The sequence below is a fragment of the Thamnophis sirtalis genome, unplaced genomic scaffold (assembly GCF_051295495.1).
Source record: "Thamnophis sirtalis isolate CommonGarterSnake01/CBP01778 unplaced genomic scaffold, rThaSir2_p1.2 scaffold_1, whole genome shotgun sequence".
Classification (NCBI taxonomy): Eukaryota; Metazoa; Chordata; class Lepidosauria; order Squamata; family Natricidae; genus Thamnophis; species Thamnophis sirtalis.
The window spans coordinates 27,674,802-27,702,535 of record NW_028261381.1 but is presented as its reverse complement, the minus strand read 5'-3'; the positions used below and the strand labels follow the sequence as shown (position 1 = coordinate 27,702,535).

The window sequence follows — 27,734 nt, the reverse complement described above, 5'->3', positions numbered from 1 at the left end:
ATATTTTGGACCTATATATATATATATATATGTCCAAAACTCAGCTCAAATATATATTATAGTGACTGATTACATATTTGAATTTATGGAGACATAGCACAAGTTTTGATTTTTGTTTCTTTTTTGTTTAGCAAACTCTGGTTCCAGGAGTGACTTGGCAATCAGTTTAGCCAACCCAGTAGGAATTAGAAATCAATAAAGAGAGGCTTCTCCAAAGCTCTACTGATGCTTTATAGTTGGCAATGAATCATAGCTTCTCTGTGACAGATCTTTTCCTAAACTGGTTTATCAACATTGTTTTGTTGATCGCACCAAAGAACAGAATCATGAAGGATCACTGGTAAGTAAACCCAATGCAGCGCTAGTATTAACGGCAAGTACAGGTAATCCTGGTCTTACGACCACAACTGAGCCCGAAATTTATGTTGTTAAGCAAGACATTGCTTAGACATTGTTAAATGAGTTTTCCTCCATTTTATGATGTTTCTTAGGGCAGTTATTACGTTAGTAGTGTGGTTATTAAGTGAATTTGGTTTTCCTATTGATTTTGCTTGTCATTTGCTTGTCAGAAGGTCACAAAAGATGATCATGTCACCCTGGACACTGCAACTGTCATAAATATGAGTCAAAGCATTGCCAAGCATTTTAATTTTGATCATGTGACCATGGAGATGCTGCAATGTTTTTAAACATGAAAATCACAATAGCATTTAGACTTCACAGTGCTTTACAGCCCTCTCTATGCTGTTTACAGTGTCAGCATATTGCCCCCAACAATCTGGGTCATTCATAAGTCATTTTTTTCAGTACTGTTATAACTTTGAATGGTCATTAAATGAACTGTTACAAGTCGAGGAATACCTGTATATTCCAGAAGGCCTTCTCTCTAGAAACTGCATATAAAATCAAGTCAAATCCCAATATTTCACAATACAGATATAATAGTCAATAGGTTTTGCATCCAGTTGTTCCTAATAGTTTATGTGTATGAAGTAGCATGAGGTCAACCTCAATGTCACCTGCTCGATCAATATGCAAGCATTTGATAGTTCATCTTCAATATTAAGGTTTAAAATTTAAATCCACATCATAAAGCTCTTTCTGAACCTGCTTTCTTGAAATTTTTCAATAAGGTATTTTAACATTCATGTGAATCATCTGAAAAGCTACCCAGATGCATTTACTTTAAATAATTCATTGTTAAAGCTTTTCTGCAACTCCTAAATTATACTAGTTTACTAATGAAAGTATACCACACTGTTATGAGATCTGAAAGAACCAGTCAGGGATAGATTGTCACAGAGAAAATCTATTTATGTGATCGCTAACAGACAAAGGCAGCTTGATGGCACTTGATCAATTAAAAAAATACCTTTAAATATGGGCTGTGCTAAACCTTCAGCAAAGTTTTCAAGTTTCATGATGAGGCAAAGGCATTATCTTGGAAACATCTGGATCTTATCTTCATTCTTGTACAACAGAGCACAAACTTTTCATAAAGCCAGTGTGACAGTAAAATGTCAAAATAAAGCCATCTATTTACACATCAGAAATTTAGATGCATCCATTTTAAAAGGTGAAAAAGCACTAGTTATGTAAACATATCTTTAAATATGCATGATACATGGATACCAGGAATGGTGGGAAACTCCTACTCTCCTCATTGGCCAAAGCTCTCAAATTCCTTTTCTATTCATTGGCTAAAACCCTCCACGGTCTCCCACTTAAATACTAAGGTCAAATTCTGCTTAATTTCCAAGTCCGAATAAAATTCGTTAACTAATCTCCAGATACTAAATCATGGTACTGATAGGTTTATTATTACAGGTAAAGTCTTAAAATCTTGTGTTATATTTTAAGTCACAGATGAAATAATTTAAATATCAGTTTCATGGCAGAATATCTCTTAAGAAGATCACATCAAATAAAATGGAAGAGTAAAATGCCATTTACTCATTTCATTTCACTAAAATACATTATGATATCAGAGTTTTGTGCATGAATATATTACCAGTATATATTTACTTATTGGATAAAAGGCTATATCAAAGAAAGAGGAAGAGAGGGAAACAGTTCTGCAAAACCAGACTGGAACCCAGGAACAATTTGTTGTATCACAGGCATACGTATCTGAGCAAAGAACATTTTATGCTGCCACTCCATTACAGGGCCTAAAGATGTTAGACAAAACATTAAAGATTCAGCCAGTTGATTTTTTTCCACTGTGATAGTCCATCATCCATCACCATCCTTCTCTATTCTACAAAGAATAAATAGGTAAAAACCCTTTCTGCATAGGGATGAGACAATTTTCAATCTCCATAAAGTAATAAACATTTCCCTTGCTTATTTGTAGAGCCAAAAGTTAGTGTTATAACCCTATCAAGTATATTTATGTTAAACATAAGCAGCTTGAAACATGATATCTGAAAACATTTTTTTCATTTTTCTTCTGATTTTTGACCAGCCTCATAAATATAAACGAAGGATAAAAAAAACCCTGAACATTTCACTGGGGGAAAAATAATAAAAGAAATCAGTCCCATTTCCTGCTCACCAATGCAAATATCACATTATGTTGTCATGAAATCCTCTTTTTAAAACCCCATAATTACAATAGATATTTGCAAAATTATTATTGCAGACACATTTTACAAAAAGCATTAACAAACTGTATAATTTACATTATACAGTTTCTGTATTTCTAAGTGGCATCGTTGTTGGATAGACGGAGAGCATGAATGCAAATAAATGAATAAAAGCATTGTAGTGATCACGCTTGAAATGACAGCATTATGATGAAAACCCCCAGCTACTTACCTCCGGAAAACAAGCAAGAGTTTTCACATGCAGCAAACAACATCTACTTGGATAATGAAAAAGGGGAGGGGAAAAAGAAGCTTAAGAACTATCCCAATAAAAAACAGACTTTCGTCAGTAACCCCAGAGGGTAAGATGTTGAGTAAACTTTTCAAGCTGTACCCATTTACCACACAAAGCCTTCCTATTGCTAACCTGCAATATTGCAAAGGCTGAAGTTTCAGCTGTTTCTTGAGGAGACGTGATTTCCAAATATGCAGAACTATGCCATAAATAAATTTACTCTGGGCTGAGTTTTGGCAAGCTGAGAATCTTCCACCACCATCTCCTCTGATTTTGTTGGCTGATTTTCAGGGTAAGAAACTAGAGAAAGAAGAACTATCTGTTCGGAGGATGGAAGCGGATTAAAAACACAGGGACCACACTGCTACAAATGCAGAGGGAAGAGGGCCAGGTGTTTTTGTAAGCCAAGTAATTTTTAGGTGTGTTCCTTTTTATCCCAAGCAAAAAAAAAAAAAAAAGTCTTGTTTGTCAAGCCTTATGATTCACTAGATGTATTCATAGCTACAATACCTGAACTGGAAAGGGCTGGAAGAGCAGGATCAAGGCAATGCTTGCATAATTATGGAGGAACAAAAGGATTTCTTAACATGCTGATAAGCATCACAGCTTCATATAATGTTTAGCCATTCAGATAAGCAAAGAGTAGAATTCAAAGAGAGAAAAATGGACTTGGAAAAATGATCCTACAAAGTAATTTTCTTAGAACAATAATGAATAGGAGGAAATGCTTAAAAGTGAAGATCAGTGATTCAACGCAGTTCTCTTAAGAAGACCAGAAAGAGAATCACGGCCATAATAAAAGTTAATGAGGTAAGAAGTAAAAAGAAGCTTCTGCAAATACAAAATGATAGTTTTATTTTATTAAATTTAGGAAAATTTATATGGCCACTCAAGTCCCTCTCAGTAACTCTGGGCCAGGAGTTGGCAACCTTAAACACTCAAAGAGCCTCAAAGGTCCTAACTGGAACCCCCCCCCCATTCAATTCTAGAGCCGATCAGAAGTCCAGTTCCCTCACCATAGAGTCTCCTCCTAGCGCGGCATCCTTTTTCCTCTGCAGACTGGCGACAGGGAGCCACAGCAGAGGGATGAAAGAGCCACATGCGACTCCTGAGCTGCGGGTTGCTGACCCCTGCTCTGGGCAGTTTACAAAGTTAAAAACTCAATTTAAAAGCAAGCAATAACCCTCCAACCAACCACCCCCAGTGGCAATAATCAAATAAGCCATTTGATGGGCCCATCCCGGTCTGGTTCCCCAGGCAAAATCAGATCTTCAGGGCCTAGCGAAAGAGTGTCAAAGTGGGGGTCAATCTTATCTCTGTGGGGATGACGTTACATCCCCACAGAAAAGACCCTTCTTCTTGATTCCACTAGCTGAACCTTTTTAGGAGAGAGGATCCATAGCATTCCCTGCTTTGGTGGGACAGGTAGATGTGATCAGGAAAAGATGGTCATTCAGATAACCTGGTCCCAAGCCATGTAGGCTTGGAATAAAACAATATGACATTTCATATAAACCTTTCAGCTGACATTTCATATAAACCTAAAGATGCTTAAGTGTGGTTTCTATGCATGTTGTTCTGTGTATCTTCCATCTTTGGAAAAACAAAAATTTAGCAAGAATTTTGAATTGTACTTTTCTTTGTTTTTATATTTACTTGTCACATAATTAACTCTAATTCATCATCACCAGTGCAACAATGAAAAAGACTTTTTGCTAACAGGACAGATGAAGATAAATTGCAATGTTATCCCCTTTGTCCACTATTCGTACTCCAGCACTATAGTATATGGCCAACGTCTATAATGGTGAGATGCAACACAAATCATAGAAAAGACCATACAAAAGATTCCTTTCCAGCTCTTCTCAAATTGTCCAGTTGAGATTATTTACACTGGGAGCTTTTATCAGGTTCTCTGAACTACCTTAGAGAGAAAATATAATAGCGAAATTCAGAAGTTGCTTTTAGTTTAGCTTGTCTAGGGTAGAAAATGAACAAGGACCAAGTAGTGGAACTATAAGGAACTGCTGTATGTGCTCTGCTGTTGCATGCTTCTTCTTTACAGGAGATCAGGGACCTTAGAAAAATGAGGGTTTCATGAAGTTATTTTCCAAAAACTTTCTTAGCAGAAACCTTGAACACTTTCAATCTGCTCACAAGATCAGAAAGATTAAACTATCTATTTTTTATTCAGGTGTGTTTGTGAGATGGGGGGAGGGAGGGATGAAGATAAAACTATGTTAAGCATATGGGAAAGGTGCATCCAATATTCTTCCATATTTATCTTAATTAACCTGGCTTTTGAAAAACATCATAGATAAATGGAATGAGAATACACAAAACCAATGCACCCCAATGCAGGGGAAAATATTTATGCTCTACTGAAGGAAAATATTGTTGCAAGTTTCCTATAATGTTTCTAATCAACTGTACGTAATTGAACTTGAAATGGAAAAAGTATTACTAGCCTTGCTTCGCTACCTATCTTTGTTTCATATTAACTTTCGTAATAGCTTAATAGGACCTGTGCTTTCCACAGTTTTATTATAATTTTCAAAAGTGACTTTAATTTCTATGATGGAAAAAGAGCATACTGTAGCAAATCTAACCTCTTGCAATAGAGTATAATCTCAGTTTTTAAAGTACGTGTCATGTGAGGCAGGATGCATACCTTTTCCTATGCATAGGAACAATTTTTACATGAGGAATGTTGTGCACATAATGAACAATATTATAAAGGAAGGGGAGAAAAGGGTACTCCATATCCCTTAGACAACTCAGCCCTTTTTGCTGAATTAACTGTATTTATTGTAAAAAATTATTCTCTATACTGTACTTACATAACAGAACTCTATCCAAACTCAAGCAGGAATGATTACCTTAGACACAGCATATTGTACTGCAAATCAAGCTTAAATATTTAGAATATGACTTTTAAAGAAAAAGAGGAACTATTTTAAATAATTAAAACAATTTCAAATTTAAATAAGCATTAATTGCAGATGTCCAAAGCACAGCACCATATAAAAATATTTGCGTAACAATTAATGGTTGAACAAAAAAATGGCAGAGATGCCTTTTCCTATGTTTTTTCTTTCTTTTCCCCTTTAAATATTTTTATAATCATAATCTTATTTTAACCTTCATTTTAGTATAGTTTCATTTATGTATATTTACCCTTTCTTTGTTTTTGCTTTCTTTACTGTTTTACTTAAATAATAAAATTAATATGTCCTCCCTTACTTTGTTCTTACATGCCACACCAAAAACATTTGGGTGCTTTTCAAAATCATTGGCCTTTGCAGAGCCTTTTTATGAATTCCTTTAGACCTTACTGTAACTGACATACATAAATATGTGACTGTTAAAAGGGTTGCATGAAAAGTTATGCTTCAATGTTACAAATCACCAATAGATGGCAGTACTGACATACTAAAAACTCTGACATGTTCTTTAGCATCTCTTCATTTCAGTGGGTGGGAACTAATCATGAAATGCCTGCAGCAAGTCCCTGCATTTTAAGCAACTTGCCATAATTGAATTTCTGATTGCTGAAGAGGCCTTCCAATTGAAAATGACTCCTGAAGAAAGGTTGTTGAGCTAAAAAAAAAAAAAGTAATGACAGTGAGTGAAAAGAGCTGATTTGTGTGATCAAGAGCGAAGTGGATAACCTAAGATAGCAACTGAGAAGTTTCACAAGAAAAAGACTGATGAGTGACTTCTGGATTACTCAAAGATAATTTAATGCCAAGTTTAGCACTTGACAAGAATTTGTGGGACATGTTGATGTTGTGTAATGTCAGAAAGTTTGTGCAAGATGAATTCTTTACATGCTGACCACAGGGATTAGAATCGCAAGCACTGAAATTTGGCAATTATTGCTGTCAAGCTAAGAGAATGAAGGTACGGAATTTCTTCACAGTATTGTTCCAATTAATGAAATATGGACTCATCATTCTGACTCAGAAATGAAGCATCAGTCCATATACACTGTATGCACAATTATTAGGCAAGTGATTATTTTGACTATATCATTATTTTTATGCTTATTTTCCACTTACAAACTGCATACATTTAAATGCTTAGTGGATATAAATAAACTTTCAAGAAAAGCCGCTTTTGGGCCGGCCAAAAGCCGCTTTCGGGGCAGCCAAAAGCCGCTTTCTTTGGCCACCCCACCATGTCCAACATAGAGGCGGGACGCCTCTTTGTCGGACATGGCGGCGGGGCGGCCAAAAGCCGCTTTCAAGAAAAGCTGCTTTCGGGGCAGCCAAAAGCCGCTTTTTTTGGCCACCCCACCATGTACAATGTAGAGGCGGGATGCCTCTATGTCGGACATGGCGGCGGGGCGGCCAAAAGCTGCTTTCAAGAAAAGCTGCTTTCGGGGCGGCCAAAAGCCGCTTTCTTGAAAGCAGCTTTTAGCTGCCCCCGCCACTATGTCCAACATAGAGGCGTCCCGCCTCTATGTCGGACATAGTGGCAGGGCAGCCAAAAGCCGCTTTCTTTCTTTTTTGCCTCACCAGCCATAAACCTCACTGCACGTCACTGCATTTTTCATATACAATACAATAGCAGAGTTGGAAGGGACCTTGGAGGTCTTCTAGTCCAACCCCCTACCTAGACAGGAAACCCTATACCATTTCAGACAAATGGCTATCCAACATCTTCTTAAAGACTTCCAGTGTTGGGGCATTCACAACTTCTGGAGGCAAGCTGTTCCACTGATTAATTGTTTTAACTGTCAGGAATTTCTCCTCAGTTCTAAATTGCTTCTCTCCTTGATTAGTTTCCACCCATTGCTTCTTGTTCTACCCTCAGGTGCCTTGGAGAATAGTTTGAATCCCTCTTCTTTGTGGCAACCCCTGAGATATTGAAACACTGCTATCATGTCTCCCCTAGTCCTTCTTTTCATTAGACTAGACATAACCAGTTCCTGCAACCATTCTTCATATGTTTTAGTCTCCAGTCCCCTAATCATCTTTGGTGCTCTTCTCTGCACTTTTTCTAGAGTCTTTTTAAAATTCTGCTTTATGTAATTAAGCCGGCAACTCGGATGACAAATTTGAAGTGCAGTGGTATTTTCAAGCAAATCATCAGTTGAATGTCTTAAGACATATGATATTGCTTACAGGAAAATGTAATTTCCTGTTAGTATATCTGATTTATTTTCATTAAACTTCTTTCAAAGAATAGCTAAACACAGCAGTTTACCAAAAAATCTATATGAACACACTATTATGCAAATGAAATTGATTAACTGAGAAGAGTTCACAATAGTACAAGGCTCAGCGGACCTGTGGATTCTCCCAAATTCTTTCACCTGCTGATTAACTAAGTGAGTATTAGACAGATAAGGGGGAGAGGGAAACTATGCCCTTTTTCCCTTAACTTTTTCTTTCTTTCTTTCCTTCACACCTTTGATCTGGGGCTCATGGCTCCTGAATTATCTTCAGGATAATTAAAAAGTTTACTAGTTAAGTGCAAATAATAATGCTGATGTTCTGGCTATGTCTGCAATTTAAGAAGATTCTTGGTTTCAAAATTATTTAATAACCATAATAAGATTATCTCTATTTTAAGCTATTCTAGAACAAAAAAAATATGTCGGTAAAGAAGATATCTAAACTGCATTTCAGTTGCAAGAATTCACAATTTGTGGAGTCCTAGGTGCTTTCTGAATTTGTTACCTACTCTGGTAACGAAATATCTGCAAGCAAACAATCAAGGAACTCTCTCTATATATGCGGTACATATATTCTCTTCTATTGGTAATTAAAAATCATGCTGAAGTCTGAACTATAGATTTCAGAATTATTGAATTATAGATGGTAAGGATCAGAATCCAAAACTGGGTGAATTCTGGTGGATTATAGAGGTTTGTGTCATATGCTAGATCCAGGAAGCTTGACATTTGTTCTCTTCCTCCACTAAAGGCAGAAAAGAAAGCGGTATCTGCTTCATAAGATAGTCCTTTTATGTGATAGATGTTAGATACCATCTGTATTGACAAAAATAAACTATGGTGCTTTGTCCTAAATGAAGTCAACATCCTTTTCCAAATTGCATTCTAAAGGGGAAGGTATAAATTCAATCCATCACACTGCCAAAAACACTTTTTCTAATATAGAAGAAAAGGACAACCTATTTGTATAAAAGTCTTCTCCCAGGTCTACTTCACTATGTGTTTTGGGTTATACCCAGGAGCAAACAAGAGAGAATTTCGAAGCTGCTGCTCTAAACGAAGGCTGTTGTCATGGTTAACTGGTACAATGACAGCAGAATGCAAGAAACAGCAGCACATATTATAAATACTGATGGGAGCCTTACTGTTAAAGCAAGGCAAGATACACAGTTCTTTTATAGTGAATAATATCCAGTGATTTATGTAATATAAGCCACATCCCAAAGCGCAGGGTGTTTTGTTAAACCACCAGGCAGTGTCACATTAGCTTTATTTTATTTTACTATTCTGTACGTATTTTATTAGAAGCTAGCATTAAGAATTGTTGCTTTTCGTAAATGTTTCTAATAATGAATTTAAGAAACCCTGCATTTTTCACAAAATGTAGTAAGTTAGGCTCGTTTTCCCATAACAGCTTTATGTGATCAACAACATAATGCACGGGTGTGAAACTCATGGTGTCACGCTGCCGTCATGTGATATATGTATTTTCCCTTTGGGGTGCTGGGGTGGGCATGCCCTGCGTGTGACGCATCCAGCCTGCGAGCCGCCAGTTTGACATCGACATAATGGGTACAACCAGTGGTGAAATTCAAATTTTTTACTACCGTTTCTGTGGGTGTGGCTTGGTGGGCGTGGCAGGGGAAGGATATTGCAAAATCTCCATTTCCTCCCCACTCTGGGACCAGCCAGAGGTGGTATTTGTCGGTTCTCTGAACTACTCAAAATTTCCGCTACCGATTCTCCAGAACCTGTCAGAACCTGCTGAATTTCAGCCCGGGTATAACCCTGCCTAGCAAGTATTATTTGCCAGCATATCATATCTATTGCTCTGTTTTAAGAACTTTATGTATAATGTGGTTCATATAAATCATGACTTATGCGGAAAAGAGTTGTCAGCCAGATTTGTAAAAAGATCTCTCTTGGGATATTTACTGGCTGACTTTTTTTTTAATTTTGCCTTTTATTATTTCATAGGTAACTCAAGGTAATGAACATAGATAATACTGCTTCCTCCTCCTATTTTCCTCACAATCACCACCCTGTAACATGAGTTGGGGCTGAGAGAGAGTAACTAGCCCAAGGTCACCCAGCTGCCTTTCATGGCTAAGGCCAGACTCGAACTCACAGTCTCACCCTTTCTAGCCTTAACCACTTTTTAGCCTGGTACCTTAAACTGTAGATCAAACTGGCTCTCTTTCTAGTCAGGTTAGGATCCTAGGCAATAATACAGAATAATCTTGGAACTATCTTTGGTGGGATAGTTCATTTAACTTACCAGTCCTGAAAGTTTAATGACCTCCCATCCAAATAGTGACCAGAACATCCATGTCAAACAGATGCTGCCACCTATTGTAAGGAGCAGACTACATACTATTGTTTTGTATAAAGTACAAGTTGCATTTTTCAAAGTCTGGTTGGGCAATAACATTGCTATTTATGTTTAATATCACTACAGTTAACATTATAGTTCACTGTTATGCAAAATTTATAGCCCTGTTTTAAATATTGGGAAATTTTGGCCCTTCTGTCATCTGAATAGGTTGCTTCTGTTGGCCCCATCAATTACTTAATCTCCTGAAAGCTAGAAGTGGATTCTTTTTCAAACTCAACAGCCCAAAATATTCTCTCTCTGGAGCTAATATTTCATTCAACTTAGTGCAGCATTAAGAAACAGGTTCAGTTGTGTTTAGAAGGAATGAACACCTGAATAAAATTTAAGTATTTTCTGCAGTTTAAGTTGCAATGGTTGCCAAAAAAAATTATTGAATTTGTTCACATATAATAACACAATCGACTGGATCTTAAAAATAATACTGCTCAGGATCCTAATTTAATTAAACAAAATGTTAAATCGTTTGTCTAGAGCAGAAGTTCTTTAATGACTGGAATTTTAAGAAATGTCAAAGCATGATTACTCTTACACTAACACAGAGCAAGCATTGTTCATGCTGTTCTGGAGCCGTTCAAAGAAACCTTTAAACAACAACTGAGACACATTTCCCATGCTAACACGATGTGACTATATTCTGGCATTATAATGAAAACATTATTTACCCTCTCGTTTTATCTATCAAATCATTTGCCAAGTATCACCTTATCAACTATAAGTCATTGCATATGTGCTAATAGTTATACTGCAATGCATATTAAATGGGTTTTTTCCCCAGTGCCTGTTGGAAAACACTCTATAAAAACCACTTTGAAAATGCTGAAGTAATTAGGGAGTAACTTTCTCTGTGGTCAGTCTTATTGATCTTTTAATTACGCTTGACTAGATTATCCAGTAATTTGACATTCATATGTTGTCCGAAATAGTTTGGAATAACTACTGAGGACTAATAAATCTCTGTACCAAATAAGAAAGCCAACTGAGTCTAGCGGTTAAGGCACCAGGCTAGAAACCAGGAAACTGTGAGTTCTAGATCTGCCATAGGTACAAAGCCCACTAGGTGGCCTTGGGGCAGTCACTTCCTCTATAAGTATAAGTATAAATATAATCTTTATTGTCATTGTACTTAAATACAACAAAATTGGTCTAAGGACTAGGAAAGACACCATGGCATCCTACTTCCAAAGTATTGCCAAGAAAACTGTGGGGACATGTTCAGGCAGTTACCAGTAGTCAACCCTGGCTCAAAGCCAGAAAAATAATAATAGTTGAAGTCTATTTTGGAATTGTTATTGTTATCAGTCTGGACTCATCATTCCTGCTTTGCACTGTTCCAGGTGACTCTCAGAAACTCATTACTCCCCATTTGCTAGCTTTCAGATGAATATCTGTCAAGTGTATAGGAATATATATATAGCCTTGGGGTTTCAAAGTCACATAATTTCTGATCTAAACTAACACACTGAGCTCAAGTGTGCCATCCTCAGGAGGGAAGAGCAGTGCAACAAAGTACAAAGGCCACACTGCTTGTAACACTGGGCTCTCCCTGTAAAAAGTATTTTTTCTGATTTCACCCTCTTCCCAATTCTGCTCAGAAAAGCCATTAAAAAGTCCCCAATTTATGACTAGTTGCAATTATGATGGAAAAGTTACTCACAACCTGATTTCTAAATAATGGCAGCTGTAGCACCCTATGGTCACATGAACGAAGGAAGGAGGAGTATAAATCCTTCCATTCCCCTCCATCAGCGGTGGTATTCAGCAGGTTCTGACCAGTTCTGGAGAACCGGTAGCAGAAATTTTGAGTAGTTTGAAGAACTGGTAAATACCACCACTGACTGGCCCCGCCCGCATCTATTCTCTGCCTCCCAAGTCCCAGCTGATCGGGAGGAAATGGGGATTTTGCAGTAACCTTCCCCTGCCATGCCCAGCAAGCCATGCCACGCCCACAGACTTGGTAGTAAAGAATTTTGAATCCAACCACTGGGGCCTGCTTCCTACCCAGCTGGGTCCTACCCTCCTTTCCACCCATCACTGATCAATCACTTTCCTTTTACTGTAGATCTCCTTCCAGATGTACCCACTGCACCATATAGCCTTCCTACACAGTAGAGGCCTCATGGCTCCGTCCTGGAAGTAGGTGTCAATTTTGGAGAGGACACCATTAATTGTGGCTGCTGCTAAATGTCGCCTGCTTCAGAGATTACATTAGGCAAGTAGAGAAGGCTATTTGAACTTCAAGGACCATTCATTGTCCATTCAGCAATTAATCCAAGTCCTGATGGCACTGAAAAGGGAGATTTGCAACTTTCAACCATCACAGTGTCCTTGCAGTCATATGAACATAATTCAGTCCTTTGCAATTGGTGCGTTTACAACCGTCACAACATCCTACAGTCACATGACTGCTTTTTGTGACTTTCGGAACCAACCTCTGATGAACAAACTCAATGGGAAAGCTGCCCACATTGATTCCCTTGATAGCAGCCAGAATTGATGTCTTAGGTCAAGACTGGTTATGTGAGGTTTTAATTTATGACTGTGTTGTTTAGTGATAAAGTTGTCAATTGCAGTCAGTAATGAGGGCTTATCTGTATTAAAGATTCCTCTGAGCCAAGTTCAATTTTTATGACTTCATGAACACATCCCTGTAGTTTTCCTGATAACTATGCAGAAATAGTTTGCCATTTCCTTATTCTAAGATGGTTTTTGATTTCTCAGATTAATGTATAGCCTTGGTTTCTCTCAGATGGCTTCACATCAAAATATGATCCATAACCTTGCTCAAAAATACAAGCAAAAATGCAAGCAATTCCTGGTTAATTACAGGAATTGAGATCAGAATTTCTTTCGCTAAGCAACTTGGTAATAAAAACACTACATGACTATGCTACTGTAACATAAATCTTGGCACTTTCTGTTACCGTCATTAAGCAAAGCATCATGAGTTGTTAAGCAAGGGCATCATTTAGTCACTATTTGAAGCCTTCTGCCAGTTTCCCCATTGAACTTTGTTCGTAGGAAGCCAGCGAAGGTCATGAATTGTGATCACATGACTGTGAAATTGCAACATCGTAATTGCAAGACAAGTGCCTGGATCATGAGAAAATTGAGCCTAAAGCACCCAAGTATCCCAGGCTCAATTTCCTGCATCTTTCTTGGCAACTTTTTTGGGGGAAATTTTATTTACTTATTCATTTATTTGTCTCATTTACAAAAAGTGTTTGTCCCAAGGTCACCCATCTAGCTATTTTGCCTAAAACAGACTCAGAGTCTCCAGTTTTCTTCCTTTTCCTTCTCAGATACAAGATACATTTTTTTAAAAAATCTTCAAATCTGTCTTCTTTTAGATATTCTCAACCACAACCTCTATATTTTTCCCAATTTATTTATTTTGAAAAAATGGTTGCCCATTATATAGTATATGCTATAATTTTGGGCAGTTTACGAAACAGCAGTAAAAAACTTTTAAAGAAAAAAGTATTCAACATTTTAAATTGCCTATTTTTCTCTGTACATATTGACAGCTTTACTATTACCAACATGTTTATGTTTCTAGCCTACTAAAATTCTCTTGATCTACCTCCTGTAGCAAAATTCTCCTGGTATGAAAATCTACATCAACAGCCTCAATAATATTTCAGGCATGGAATGATGGCTTATGACAAGTATTCCTAAGGATTAGACCAATTCGTAAACAGAATTAGAAGCCCTACAATACTCTGTTGCTTTACAGGATTATTTGGTGCTAGTTTATTTATTTAATCAAATCTATAATCCACCTGAGTTAGAGTCACCAGTCTAAGCACCTTACAACATCTAAATTATTGAAATAATAATAAAGGAGAATTACTAGAAGCACTTCTAGTAAGAAAACAACAAGATCAATTATAACACCACACAAGACAGATCACAGAGCAGGATGAGAGTCCAAAGCCTACTGAAATAACAAGGCCTTCAAAGCTTTGCAGAAACAATACAGTATCAGAATGACGTGGATTTCCAAGTGCAGCCACACAGAAAGCCATCTCTAAGAGCTTGCAAGATGACATTGCTTTAACCAATAGGGCACAGAGTAAACCAATCCTGCAAAAAAGAGTTGTGAAAAGATCAGCAGATCTTTTTGCAATCTAATAAATATCTGGACCTTAAACCATGCAGGAGACACAGTTTGTTGTAGTGGTTAGGGTACTAGGCTAAAAAATAGGAGATTATCAGTAGTAGTATTTAGCCGGTTCGCACCGATTCACCAGTAGTGGAAATCGCAGGTGGGCCCGCCCCGGCTCTATGCCATCTTATTGAGGCACGTTTTTGAGGCCAGGTGCATATGCAGAAAGCATGCACGCGAGCAAAGCACATGTGTGGAAGGCTGGGCACATGTGCAGAAGGGGCGTGTGTACCTGTGAAGCAAGTGCATGCGCACATGGTAAACCAGTAGTAACAAAATGTGAAACCCACCGCTGGAGATTATATACTATAAACTTTAGTCCCACCTTATGCATGCAGGCAGATGGGTAACTTTGGACCACTCATTCTTTCAACTCTAGAAAGAAGGCAAAGCAAACCACTTGCCAAAAGTTTGCCAAGAAAACTGCAGGAACTAGTCCAGACTGTCACCAGCTATGAACATTGATTTCAAGACAATAAGCTACATACAATTTTATAGATGACAACCAGCTGAATTGTACCCAGAAGCCAGTGGCAGCCAGTGATGATCATGAAGCAATGGTGTTACTACTCATGGTGTTACTACGCATTCTAGACCAAAGTAAAGGCCTTAAATTCAATCTTGACAAAAAATATTGACTTAATCGATTCATTGAGCCAATGTACTGGCTCAACAGTATTAACTATGAAAGGGATCTAGATGTCCTAATGTAGAGCTCTCCAACTTTAAGACTTGTGGACTTCAACTCCCAGATGGAAGCTTGCCAAAGAGAGATACAACCTAGAAGTACCTTTTCTGACAGAGCAATAAACAATGGAAAAGTTTGCCTCCTGAGATTGTGGGTGCTCCATCACTGGAGTTTTTCAAAAATAGACTGGAAAACTATTTGACTGAGATGTATAAGGCTCCTGGCTTAAGCAAGGGATTGGACTAGAAGACCACCAAGGTCTCTTCCAGTCCTATGATTCTATGACTGAAACTAACCCGAAGCAAGCAGTAAAACTACTGAAACACAAATGCTCCCAAATGCTGGGATTAGTCTAGGTACTACCATAACCATTTCTTCCAGTGTTACCACGCAGTCATGAACTTACCATACTGAGCAATAAATGCAGCATTACTTGATTCTAAAATGGCACTTTTAGAATAATTAGATCTCTCAGAAAAATATTGTTCTAAGAAATACGCAGTGTATATTTTATTCTTAATTTTAGCAACCAACCATGGATAATAATTTTTAAGGAGCCAGGAAACAGTTGTTTAAGACACCAAACATACCGTAAGTTAATTTTCAAATATATATGGCAAACCTTGAAAACTATTTTTGTCAGTTCAGATTATCCCATGATTTTACAGTGTTTTCAGTTAAGGCACATGTTTTGAGTTTGCATTCCTTTATTCCTCGGACCCTTTTAGCTTTTCCTTCTGAATAGTTTTATGGTTGTTTGAAGACAAAACTCCTGGTACTGTACATGGTTAATTACAGAAAAAGGGATTTACTTACCAGCCAAATTAAGTATGCTTAAGCCACTATATTCTGTGTGTTTCTGCATTCCTTTCTATAAATACTTCAACTACTACAACTTTATCTTGCTCCCCTTCACAACATTTCTAAGAACATTGTTCTTTTCCCTCACATGACAGGCTTCTAAGCTGGTTGGTATAAGGAACAATAAAGTCAACCCATAAGCTTAATAATCTATTAAGGATTTTGATTCAAGAATTCTGACATTTTCACAATTAAAATGCCTCTCGTCAGGCAGAGAAAGCCTCTGAACCACATTTGAATGTTGAATGAAAAGGTACTTGAAAACATTTTTATAAGATATATCTATATGGTATAGGAACAGGCCTCTAGACAAGCCCCAACTCAAGGAAATTTGAAAACTGTTCTGTTTAGCTGGATTCACCTGTATAATACAATATGGTTAAAGATAGCAATTATTTAAGTAAAATGTTTTTTTTAAAAAAACTTGAAGATACTGTACATGTTGGAATTTCATTTTATTTGGAAAGGTATGTAAGATACTGTAAAGCAGTTTGCATCAGGCTCATGTCTTTCAGATGTGATGTTTTGTAATTTATTCAGTGCTGCCTTCTATTTGGGGAACACTAACATCATTAGAACAAATGCAACCATAATTTCTAGCCACCATGGTTTATTTCCATGTAATTTGTGCATTCTGGGAATAGTCTAAATCCCTGATGGCGAACCTATGGCACGCGTGCCATGGGAATCAGGCAGAGCCTTCTCTGCGGGTAGGCTAGCCATCACCCAGCCCAGCTCTACTGCACATGAATGCACACCTCCTGCCAGCCAGCTGGTCTCTGGGTCTCTGCCACGCATGCGCAGGGGCATGCAGGGGATGCATGGGTGCATGCGTAGGGGGGCACATGAACGGAGGGCACTCACATTGCATTTTGGGGAGGCACAAAAATCAATGGAGAAGCCAGATTCATTTAACAAATGTGTAACTAACTTAACAACTGCAGTGTTTAATTTATCTGAGGCAAGAAAGGTTGTATAATGGGGCAAAATTCACTTAACAACAGTCTTTAGCTGTTGGGTATTTGGAGAACAATGGATTTGTTTTATCATTTAAACTGCCTTCAGTTTAAAACCAATCTGCATCCAAATATAGATGGGCCCTTACTATGTTTTTAGACATTCATTCAGAGGAAATTGCTGCTCCAAACACTGCCTTTTTGTGATTACACAATTTTTCCAATAACCTCCTTCAGCGACAGAGGCGTGGGAATCTTGTGCTACAGTAAAGCATTTCACAAGAACAAATTTACTAGTTAAATAACTATAACCAAAATGTTTTTTTTAAAAAACAAAGTGGACAGCGACTTAGAATAACTTAGGGTTAATATGAGTAGACAGACACAATTCTTGGAAAAGACACATATTGCTGAATTATGACTTTAAAAGATAATGCTGACTCACTTGATCTGACAGGTCAACGGGTCCCCCTTTTCTAGATGCACAATGTTGTTATAGTAGCTATGACAGCTACAAACAGCAGTAAAAATGGAGCAATACTAAACTGGAATATTTCTTTTTCAACATTTTATCTGAAAAGAATGAAGTGAATCAGCACCTTTCTTAAAAACTATTCAGTACATTCAACAGGGTTTTCTAACTTCTGTCAGTGCAGGCCTCTTAAAGAAGCAGCTCCAAAAGCTTATTAAGGAGACAGATGAGCACAAATTCAAACTTACAACAGATATCAGAGTGTGCACAGCGTTACTACGTGAGACAACCCAGGAGCAATAATAGCAAAAAGAGGTTTGTAATAAATAGTGGTTTTATCTACAAAAGAATATATATACACGTCAGTGGTGAGTTGCCAATTTTTTTTACTACCAGTTCACGTGCAGGAGCATCCAGGCAGTTGGGCGGAGCCTCCCACCACCGCTACAACCAGTTCGCCTGATCCAATCCGGGAGCAACCCACCTCTGAGAAACGTACTATAGGCAGGAGTCAAACAATCAGTAAATTACACCAAGGATGAACACACAAGGAGACGGACAGACAGACAGATAGGGCCTCTTCTTATGATACAGGCTCTTAAAGGATAACAGCTAAAAACCTTGCTGACTCATTCCCATCATTACATCAATGAGTGCATCACTGAAGCACCTGATCAGTTCTTAAATCACTACCCTGACAGATAAAGTGAGTATACTCATTGTACCAGTTCATGATTCCTTAAGGAGGTATATATTTTTCCAGGTTTCCAGGGCAGTTGCAGGATTCTAGGAAAATACATATTTGAATCAAGGAAGTAAAATACTAGCTTACATGCACACAAAACTATTCATACTCTTTCCTACTCCCATACACAGAGCTGGGAATAACTGGCATGGCACAAGTATTAATTTTGCAGGCTATTTATACAGTCATTATTCTAATAAACATCCTTTTCTTAATTTTCTCAATGTGTTTTCTACATATGAAATATTTTATATAGCTCAAACAACTGGTCCACATATACTTTTGTCTCATCCAAAATCCATCTGTGACTATCTAGCAGTGGTAGGTTATGACCGGTACGACCATACACAGTGCCTACTGGGAGCACCAGATACCGTTCCGTTACAGTGCTCCAGAAGGCCTGCCTGCCTGCCCAGCTCCTTACCAGTATGAGCTGTTCGGGGCTTCTGCACACGCGCACGGAGCGTGCGGTGCCTGCGTGATGCTCCGCCGAGCAGCTGGAGCGTTGTGGAGGCATCACGGACCATCGCATGCTGCGCGCGTTCATGTGGTGGATGCCTGGCCCCGTTGCACTGTACCAGTTGCACCGGGATCCGGAACCCACCACTGCTATTTAGGATATGGTAAAATAGGATGTACTTGTTTTAAATGAACAAATAATCTAATAAACAACAAAGAAAGGTCACCTGTCTTGCAATTGGTTTTTCTTGCATAATCCAATCTCTTATCAAGGATTTGTTCCTTCAGCATTCCCAGTCAAAATAGAGGTATAAATTACTCAGAAAAGAAAGAGGCATCCATACATCTGAATTTAACTTCAAGGCAGTGGCAACAACTTAAATTCATTAAATAATAATGTTTGTTAGGGCTATGCACTGTTTTTGAATATATAGCCCACAGCATCTACTTGGTACTTTTTAAAGCAGCGGCATCTTTTTCCTGGATTCATGAAACATTTCCTTTAAAGAGTTGTGGGTGGGTACTATATTTACATTCTTGTATTCTCTTCAGTACTTTGTTTGGAACAGAAGCCAAAGTACCATGCAATCCTAGCATTTGTACTAAAGCTAGGCAAGTTATTTTACAGGGCTCTGAGCACTCCTCCAGATCTGGTCAATGAAGCAGATGTTCCAAAGTATTTCCACAACTTTCCAATGCTTTGAAATCCCACCAAATGATTTATACAGGCGTATTTCATACTTTCTTCTATATGGCGATCAGGGTGGTTTTACATATGGTTCACAGGTGGTCTATTTTTCAAGTACTTAGAGGGCCAAGACTGCCTTTCTTAGATTGCAGCTTTAGCTTCCTTGAATGTTAACACACCTTCAGGCCATTCAAATATAGTCACTGGCTCTGATCCTGGAACCATATCACATGCTTTATATATTAATATAATATTCAATGTAACCATTATTGTTAAAAAACAGGCAGCAGTTAGAATAGTTTGTAACAAAACATAGGCAATAAACAAGAAGTTGATTCACCACCACCACCCCTATTTTAGCTTGTTTCTGTCTTATATGCATTACTAATATTTTCCTGCAATTCTTCCATAATCCAGACTACTGAAGAGTTCTACATAATGAGACTTTAAAAATAATTTTGATGTCCAACAGATTTCCTACTTATTAATATGAACAGGTTCTGGCCTGTTGCTTAAAAAAATAAATTCATACCACAATCTACAGGAAAATGCAGTCTGAAAGTATAATTTCTTTTGTGCTACTACTAACACCACTACACATAAGCACCATACAAAAGGCTAGTAAGATTATTTGCAGAACAGAGTGGTCTCTCACACATGCCTTTGTTGTTTAAACCACTTTGTAGAATATAATATACAATATACTGTGTATGTAGAGGGGAAACTACTTGGATTGGCCACCCTCTTAAAATCTTGGGCTTGGAATTATGAGTGCCAGAAACAATACCTATTTGTTTCAGAGTATTTTCAGATTGATAGGCTGTCATGTGCTGAACTACCTGTTCTTTGTTTTGTGTACACAAACATGAAGTACAATTGGTGCAACTGTTAACTCTTTATACTGTATATAATCTCTGAGAATGTAAGAGAGAAAACATAGGACTTCTCCAGTCTGTCCCAACCGCATTTCAGCTTCTGAAACTTCCATCCACCCTCAAAATCCAGGACCAATAAGTTATATTCCAATCCTACATAACAGAAACAACCCCCCCCCCCAACACACATATACATACACTCACTATTTCCATTTCTTTGAAGGATTTTTCAGCACCTGTCCCTGCGTAAAGAGGCTCAAGGAGAGATAATCAATTTCTTATTGGATTTGGAAGTACTTAGAAGTAGCAAAAGTTCCCACTGCTTTCCAGTGTCTCAAAAGCCCACCATAAATGTGAGAGTCCATCCTTCTGCTTCTCAGTGCAGAAATCCCCAATATGTTCCAGTAGATTTTAAAAGCATCACTTGGAAGCAGAAATAGCCAATGTGGACCCTCAGAGTCCTACTATAAGGTTTCTGTACTGCTGTGAGCTATACAATGTAAAGTTTCTGCACACTGCTATCAAGCAATTTAAGCAGGAATATACCTCTGAGTAAACAGGTATTTTGCTTATGGCATTTGTACTTTACTGCAACAAGCAAGCACTCGCCCTCTAAATAAGTTAGACAGTCATAATATTAAAACTTGATAAGTGTTCTTAACAAGAAATTCACAATGGTAGCATCATACATACATTCCAAAAATACTTATGATATTTGCACAACCACCTGCTTTGCAGTTTTTGTCTTCTTAACTGATGGGAAACTGAAACCCAATAAATATATCCCCAATAAAAAAGAATAGTATGTCGGAGTACTGAAAAACTCAACCAAATGGGAAAATGCAAAGAAAAAAATATGGGACTTCATGCTAAGAAGTAACAATTTATATATAGTATGCACAATTCTTTTAGTTAAATTATTGAACAATTTATAATAGTTGCATCACAATATTATTCTAAGATATTTGCTACTACTACCCTACTTCCTAGATGTTCACTATTGTCTCCCCCACCCCAAGATTTAAGGGCATGTGAAATAGTTTTGATGAAAGTTGCATGATATGAAACTTCTCTCCTTTGAAATAATGTTTGGTTTTAATTCTCCAAAGAATCAAAATGAATGTTTCACGCTTCCTTGTTACACAGCCTTTTAGCTTTCCATAGCTTTCCCCAAAACCAATCAAGGAAGATAAAACCACAGAAATCTAATACTCTTATGCACGGCTTTGCCCTAAATTATCTGTATAGTAAGCCAAAAATAGTTTAAGATTATAATTAGCCCACCTGTTTCCCCCATTTACATGCAAATACATTTTTCTTGTTCAGAGACTGCATGAGAGATTTCCCAGTCCTTGCAAAATATCACATTAAATCCACATAACTACTCAAGTTTGTTTTCAGCATGCGCAAGGAAGGAGCAGGCACTATCTTTCAACGCTTAGAAGTCCAACAATAAGGTTTTTTTTTTAAATCAAGTTGAGCTGACTTGCCCTTTCCAGAGGTAAGGTGTATTGTTTTACCCAAGCAAACAGGAATGCTTTGTAAGGTGAATTATTATTCCACCAACACAGCATACCATACTCACATTCCTCTCTGCCAAGGTTACTAACTTATCTTTGCTTTCATCAAGTGAAGCTTTTCCTCTTCCCCCCAACCTTTAAAGAAATAATTATTACTTCTTCACTCAAAATTTGGAGGCATTCAAAATAAATCTTCCCAGTTTCCACAACTCACAGAAAACTGAACCTTACTTAGGAATAAACCCAGCTGACTTAACCAAGTTTCGGGTCTTTGTATCTTGTATTTTTCAAATAAGGTGCACACAACTCTATGCATCCAGCTTTATAACTTTAACTTTATTCAGAGGCTCTTCTCCTCTAAAAATTGTCATTCCCAGTCAAACCACCGCAAAGGCTGAGAGACTGTTCCCCACCCTCCTGAGGGCAGCTGGTCACCGTCTCCATAAGACCCATCATCCCCAGAGCTCCCTTAAGTGAATCACTGACTTTCTTAGCCAGGTAAGTTTTTTTTTAAGGCAGGGGGGCACTACGAGGTGGAGGAACAGGGGAGCCACTTACCTGCCCCCCCCCTGAACTTTTGTAAACGGGGCGCCCTTCTCACCTTTTGCCTCTCGGCAACAAAAACAGCAGGAAGGAGAGCGGGTGCTTACCTGGAGAGAGCCACGTCGCTCGGTGCCGCGCAGGTCTGACCGTCCATTTCTCTTTAAAACGGCTGGTAAGCTCCAGGTCGAAGTCCAGCGGAGGCAGGAATGCAAAAACTACGCCTACTCCCTTGCAAGGATCTCTGCTCCCCGCCTCACCTGTCTGGAGCCGCCGAAAGCTTTAGACTCTGGCGGCGGTGCTGGTTTCCCGCCGCTTCAGCGTCCCTGAAAGGCGACTCCGCATTCTCCCTTTCCTTTTCCCCTCCTCCCTTCAAAAGCGGGCGCTTTCTTAGTACCGGTTGCCCAGCTGGCACGGCCCCGCGCGCGCTCCTCCTCCTCCTCGCCCTCAAAGGCTCTTCTCCTCCTTCCCGGAGCTCAGCGGGAGCCGGGCACAAGGGATGGGAGGCTGCTTTTGAAACCACACCTTGGAAAACTTCGCCGGGAAGGGAGGCGGGGAACCAATTGAGCGGGGTGGGGTGGGGGGGGACAAAAATAATAATCCCGGCAACGCTGAGCTTTCCCGGCTGCAAACGCCAGAGGGAAGCCGCGCTTTCCTGCAGAGCCAGAGCAGACTGGCTCCCTTTGGAGCGCTCTGCCTGCCTTTTCTTCCGAGACTTGTGGGTGTGTTTGTGTGTTTATGTGTATTTGTGGGTGTGTTGGGGACGGGGGTGTAAAAGGCTCCCTGGTTTCTTCCCCCCCCCCCCCCGTTTCCCTCTCGGCGGGCTTTCCTCGCGCTGCCCTTCGCCTAGCCAAGCGCTTGAAGCAGCTGTTTCCGCAACAGGCTGGGAGTTGCAGCTGCTCATTCCCGCCGCCGGGGGTTGGAGGGAGGCGTGTGCGCTAACCCGTACGGAGGAGAGAGAGAGCGAGAGCGAGAGCGAGAGCTTTCCAACAGGTGGGGAGGAGAAACGCAGATCGCTTCGGGCGTCGGAAGAGGTTTAATCCTGTTAGCGTTTCGCCCGGGCCTCTCCAAATCCGCCTCAGCGCGCAGGAATCCGGGTTTGCAAACTCGCTTGGCTCTTGGGAAGCAGCGGCTTGTCAAGACACCCCTGCGTGTAGGTGCCGCGGCCCGCGTTTTCCGCTCTTTGGGCTGCAACATCCCCTCCGCAAATGGGATGTTTTGTGGTGGTTTTTTGCTGCAAATCCTTAGAACCCGGTTCAATTGACTGGATGGTTTTGCTTGAGAGAAAGGAAAGGGTATTTCCCAGGGGTGAAATTCAGCAGGTTCTGCAGAACCGATATAGGAAATTTTGAGTAGTTCGGAGAAACCGGTAGTTAATAAAAACTGGATTTCACCACTGGTTTTTCCACTACTCTCTTCCAATGCCCAGAGCGACTTTGGGATCCCTGTAAACTTTGCCTTTCTTGTCCCGCGCAATATTAGTTTTTCAGAATTAGAAAAATCGTTAAGTACAACTGAACAGACTGTCTCTGGCCTAGGATGGCAACATCGCCAATTTTGCGAGTCACTTTTAGAAAACCTTGCCAAGAAAATTGACCAGACAGTCACCAGGAGTCAACACTGACTTAAAGGCACCCCCACCCCCAAAGAAATGGAGGGAGGAAAACTAGTGATTATATTTCAATGGGCACACTAAATACCATGGGGGGGGGGATCTCTTAAGCCTCTTAAAGGTTTAGGGCCTTTCCCTTGTAACTCCTAATCATGGTACAAGCATACCTTGGCAACATGTTTTTTTCCCCTCTCTCATGGCCTTTTGACATTGCTGTCAGCTCATCCCCAGCCCTTGAGACAAGCTTAAGTCAGTCATTATCTGTACTTAGGCTAGAGAACTTATTCTGACCCTCAGAGAGTGCAAATTCTATCAAGTATTGGCTCCCGTTTTCCACACTGCCCTGACAGAAACCAACCTAAGAGAGAGGTAGAATAGGGATCACAGATTTCCTGTTTTCTGCCAAGTGAAATACGGATAAAGAGCATTTCATTCCAGCAATAGGGGAAAAGCTGTCAAGAAATAGTCCTGTTGACTTCACTGCACTGCTTACTGTAGAAAGTTAGCACCCACCTTTCTCCTAGAAAAATGCAATATTTTAAGAAATATTAAAAGGGCAGAATATTTCCCCTAAAAGGGAGACAGAAAGTCACCCCCCACCATCTTTTTTAATGGGCCATTAAGACCTTGGACCAGTCTATTCTACATAACAAAGATCTACCTCCTTCAAGCAGAGTCATAATAGGAATTGTCCAAAGCCCCTTCATTACATCATCACCCAGCAAGGCTCAACCAAGCCTGGGACACAGACAACCTACAAAGTTACCCCTGCATGGCCCTATGGGAGTCTGACAACCAATCAGAATACAGGCTCAAATTCAAAAACCCAGAGAGGGCATAAAACCCAGGGACTCTCAGCATCTCTTTCTTTTTATTGACCAGGACTTCAAACCATGTGATCCTGTCCTCCATTAAACCATCTTTCCAAGCAGTCTCCATGTTTCCAGTGTCTTTCTTCCCACATGGAACTGAACAGAAATGGAAGCACAACAGGATCTGTTAAACCAGCATTTGCAATAGCAAAATATCATAAAATAGTGTCTTATGCACAGGTAGTCCTTGATTTATGACAGTTCGTTAATGACGATTCGAAAGTTAAAATGGCAGTGAAAAATGAGTCTTATTACCATTTTTCACACTTATGACCATTGTAGCATTCCCATGGTCGCATGATTGACGTTCACATACTTGACAAGTGACACATTTATGACAGTTGCAGTGTCCTAGAGTCATGTGGTCATCTTTTGCGACCTCCTGTCAAGCAAAGTCAATGGAGAAACCAAATTCACTTAACAACCATGTTACTAATTTAACAACTGCAGTGATTCACTTAACAAATGTGTCAAGAAAAGTTGTAAAATGGGGCAAAACTCACTTAACAATATAAAATTATCAGTTGAGGACTACCCATATATGCAATTTTTTGCATAACAAACTGAAAATATTAAAATGCACAGAAGCCTTGCTTGTGCAAAATGGCACAGGCCATTCCCAAGAATTTCTGAAGGTCACGGAATCAGGCTTACAGTTAGTAAATTTTTCAAAAGCATTTGGTGCATCTTACAACTCATTTTTTAAATTATAATTTATCAAGTTTAACTTAATTATACACATACAATATTTTACCATAGGGATGCATTTTATTAAACAAATGAACATGGCTAAAAATGATGTTGGATCAGCTTTGCATTTAGTCAGCTGAAGTATGATTAAACGGGACGAGTACCGTATAAGACAAAATGGTTAATTGTCCAGATGTTGCATAACTCCTTTAAAAAAAAAAGCTCAACCTAATCTCATTTTAAAAGTTCAGTGCATTACTTTTAGAATAAGTCTTTGTTCAAATTATATTTACAGTATGAATTACATAATGAAAGGAAATTGGCAAATAATTACTTGTATTATGCTTGTTGGTATTTCAGCTTGTTCTTTGGTAACAGACATCTGCACACAGTGGAATTTTCCACTATGCAGAATAAATCAACATAAGGAAAATCCCTGCATTATTTAAATTGGGGGGGGGGGCTTTCTGGAGTTCTCAGCTAAGACATCACTTGCTTTCTCCTTCCCACTGATGAAAGAAATGTCCTTCTGGGTTCGGCTCCAAGTGGGGAAAAAGACACTGGAGACATGGAGCCTGCTTGGAAAGATGGTTTATTGTTGGACAGGGCCACATGGCTTGAGCCCTGAACAGAAAAGGTGATCACATGCTTCAATGTTGGTGGAGAAGAAGAGAAGGGCTGAGGGAGGGGCTTGCTAGGCTTTTTATAACCTGTTCAGTCCCACCTCTCTGTTTCCTGTTCCTGTGTAAGAAATGTATTCTGATTGGTTGTCAGACTCCCATAGGGCCATGCTGGGGCAACTCTCTGGGCTGTGTTTTGAATCCAGGTTTAGTTGAGTTCTCAGATGCCATGTGGTCAGTTGAGTAAAGGGCCAATATTATCATGCCTTTACTCCAATCCCCTCTGGGGCTGCAGTGGAGAAGTCTTTATTATGTAAAATATTATGGAAGAGCCGAGGTGGCGCAGTGGTTAGAGTGCTGTACTGCAGCCACTTCAGCTGACTGTTATCTGCAGTTCGGCGGTTCAAATCTCACCGGCTCAGGGTTGACTCAGTCTTCCATCCTTCCGAGGTGGGTAAAATGAGGACCCAGACTGTGGGGGCGATATGCTGACTCTGTAAACCGCTTAGAGAGGGCTGAAAGCGGTATATAAGTCTAACTGCTATTGCTATAAGTCTAAGTGCTAAAAGAGACTAGCTTGGCCTTCTTAATGGTCCATTAACAGTGGGGATGGGCAGGAAGCTACAGGCAACTATTCTGTCTTTTAAAACATGTTTCTTTCTTTTCATATCCAGAGAAATACTCTGCCTTTTCAATATTTCCTAAGATATTTCATTTTTCTGGGAGAGGGCTGGATGATAACTTCCCACATCATCTTAGAATAGCACAACCCTGCTAGCTTCAGGAAAATAGCAATAAAAATAGCTCTTTGACTTGTATACCGCTTCATAGCGTTTACAGCATTCTGAGCAGTTTACAAATGTCAGCAGATTGCTCTGAACAATTTGGGTCCTCATTTTACCAACCTTGGTAGGATGGAAGACTGAGTCAACCTTGTGCCCGTCAGGATCGAACTCCTGGAATTGGGCAAAGTGAGCTTGCAATACTGGATTCTAATCATGGCAACACCACAGCTCCTAGCGGCCCTAAAGACATGGCTTTGTAACCATACTTAGTCTTAGTGGTCTACCAATGTTGGGGAGCTTTTGCACCTGTAAAGGAGCTTGATGCAAGGATGGACTTTGGCTACTGGTCAGGGTTATTCTTGTTCCTTATTTCTGTTGTGTTATATGTTTCTGCATTGGCTTTTATCCTTTTTATTGATTAGTTTTAACTGTTAAAAAACCCACAGGGACAGCTAGGTAAAATGAGTACAAATCAATCAATAAATGCATACATTATTCAATATAGGTATTCTCTGTTTTTACTTTTCTCGCTTATAGGTGCTGAGAAGTTACATTCTGATGACAAGATTAACAGAATAACAGAGTTGGAAGGGACTTTGGAGGTCTTCTAGTCCAACCCCTTGCCTAGGCAGGAATCCCTACACCACTTCAAACAAATGGTTATCCAATTTCTTCTTAAAAACTTCCAGTGTTGGAGAATTCACAACTTCTGGAGGCAAGTTGTTC

The 27,734-nt window shown here is 39.3% G+C and overlaps 1 protein-coding gene across 6 annotated transcripts in view; it reads right to left on the bottom strand.

Annotated features, from left to right (window-relative positions):
* Positions 1-22,887, bottom strand: part of COBLL1 (cordon-bleu WH2 repeat protein like 1) — a 113,061-nt gene extending 90,174 nt beyond the window's left edge. For 4 of the 6 annotated variants that reach the window (XM_087709628.1, XM_087709632.1, XM_087709617.1 and 1 more), the window contains exon 1: positions 22,540-22,884. Coding sequence is in view for 4 of the 6 variants with exons in the window: in XM_087709617.1 (XP_087565743.1) it covers positions 22,540-22,586 (47 nt within the window). In the remaining 2 variants the exon portion in view is untranslated. Of the gene's footprint in view, positions 1-22,539 lie in introns of all 6 variants that reach the window. The other 2 variants (XM_087709641.1, XM_087709649.1) reach the window with 2 other exon arrangements.
* Positions 22,888-27,734: the final 4,847 nt, after the last annotated feature.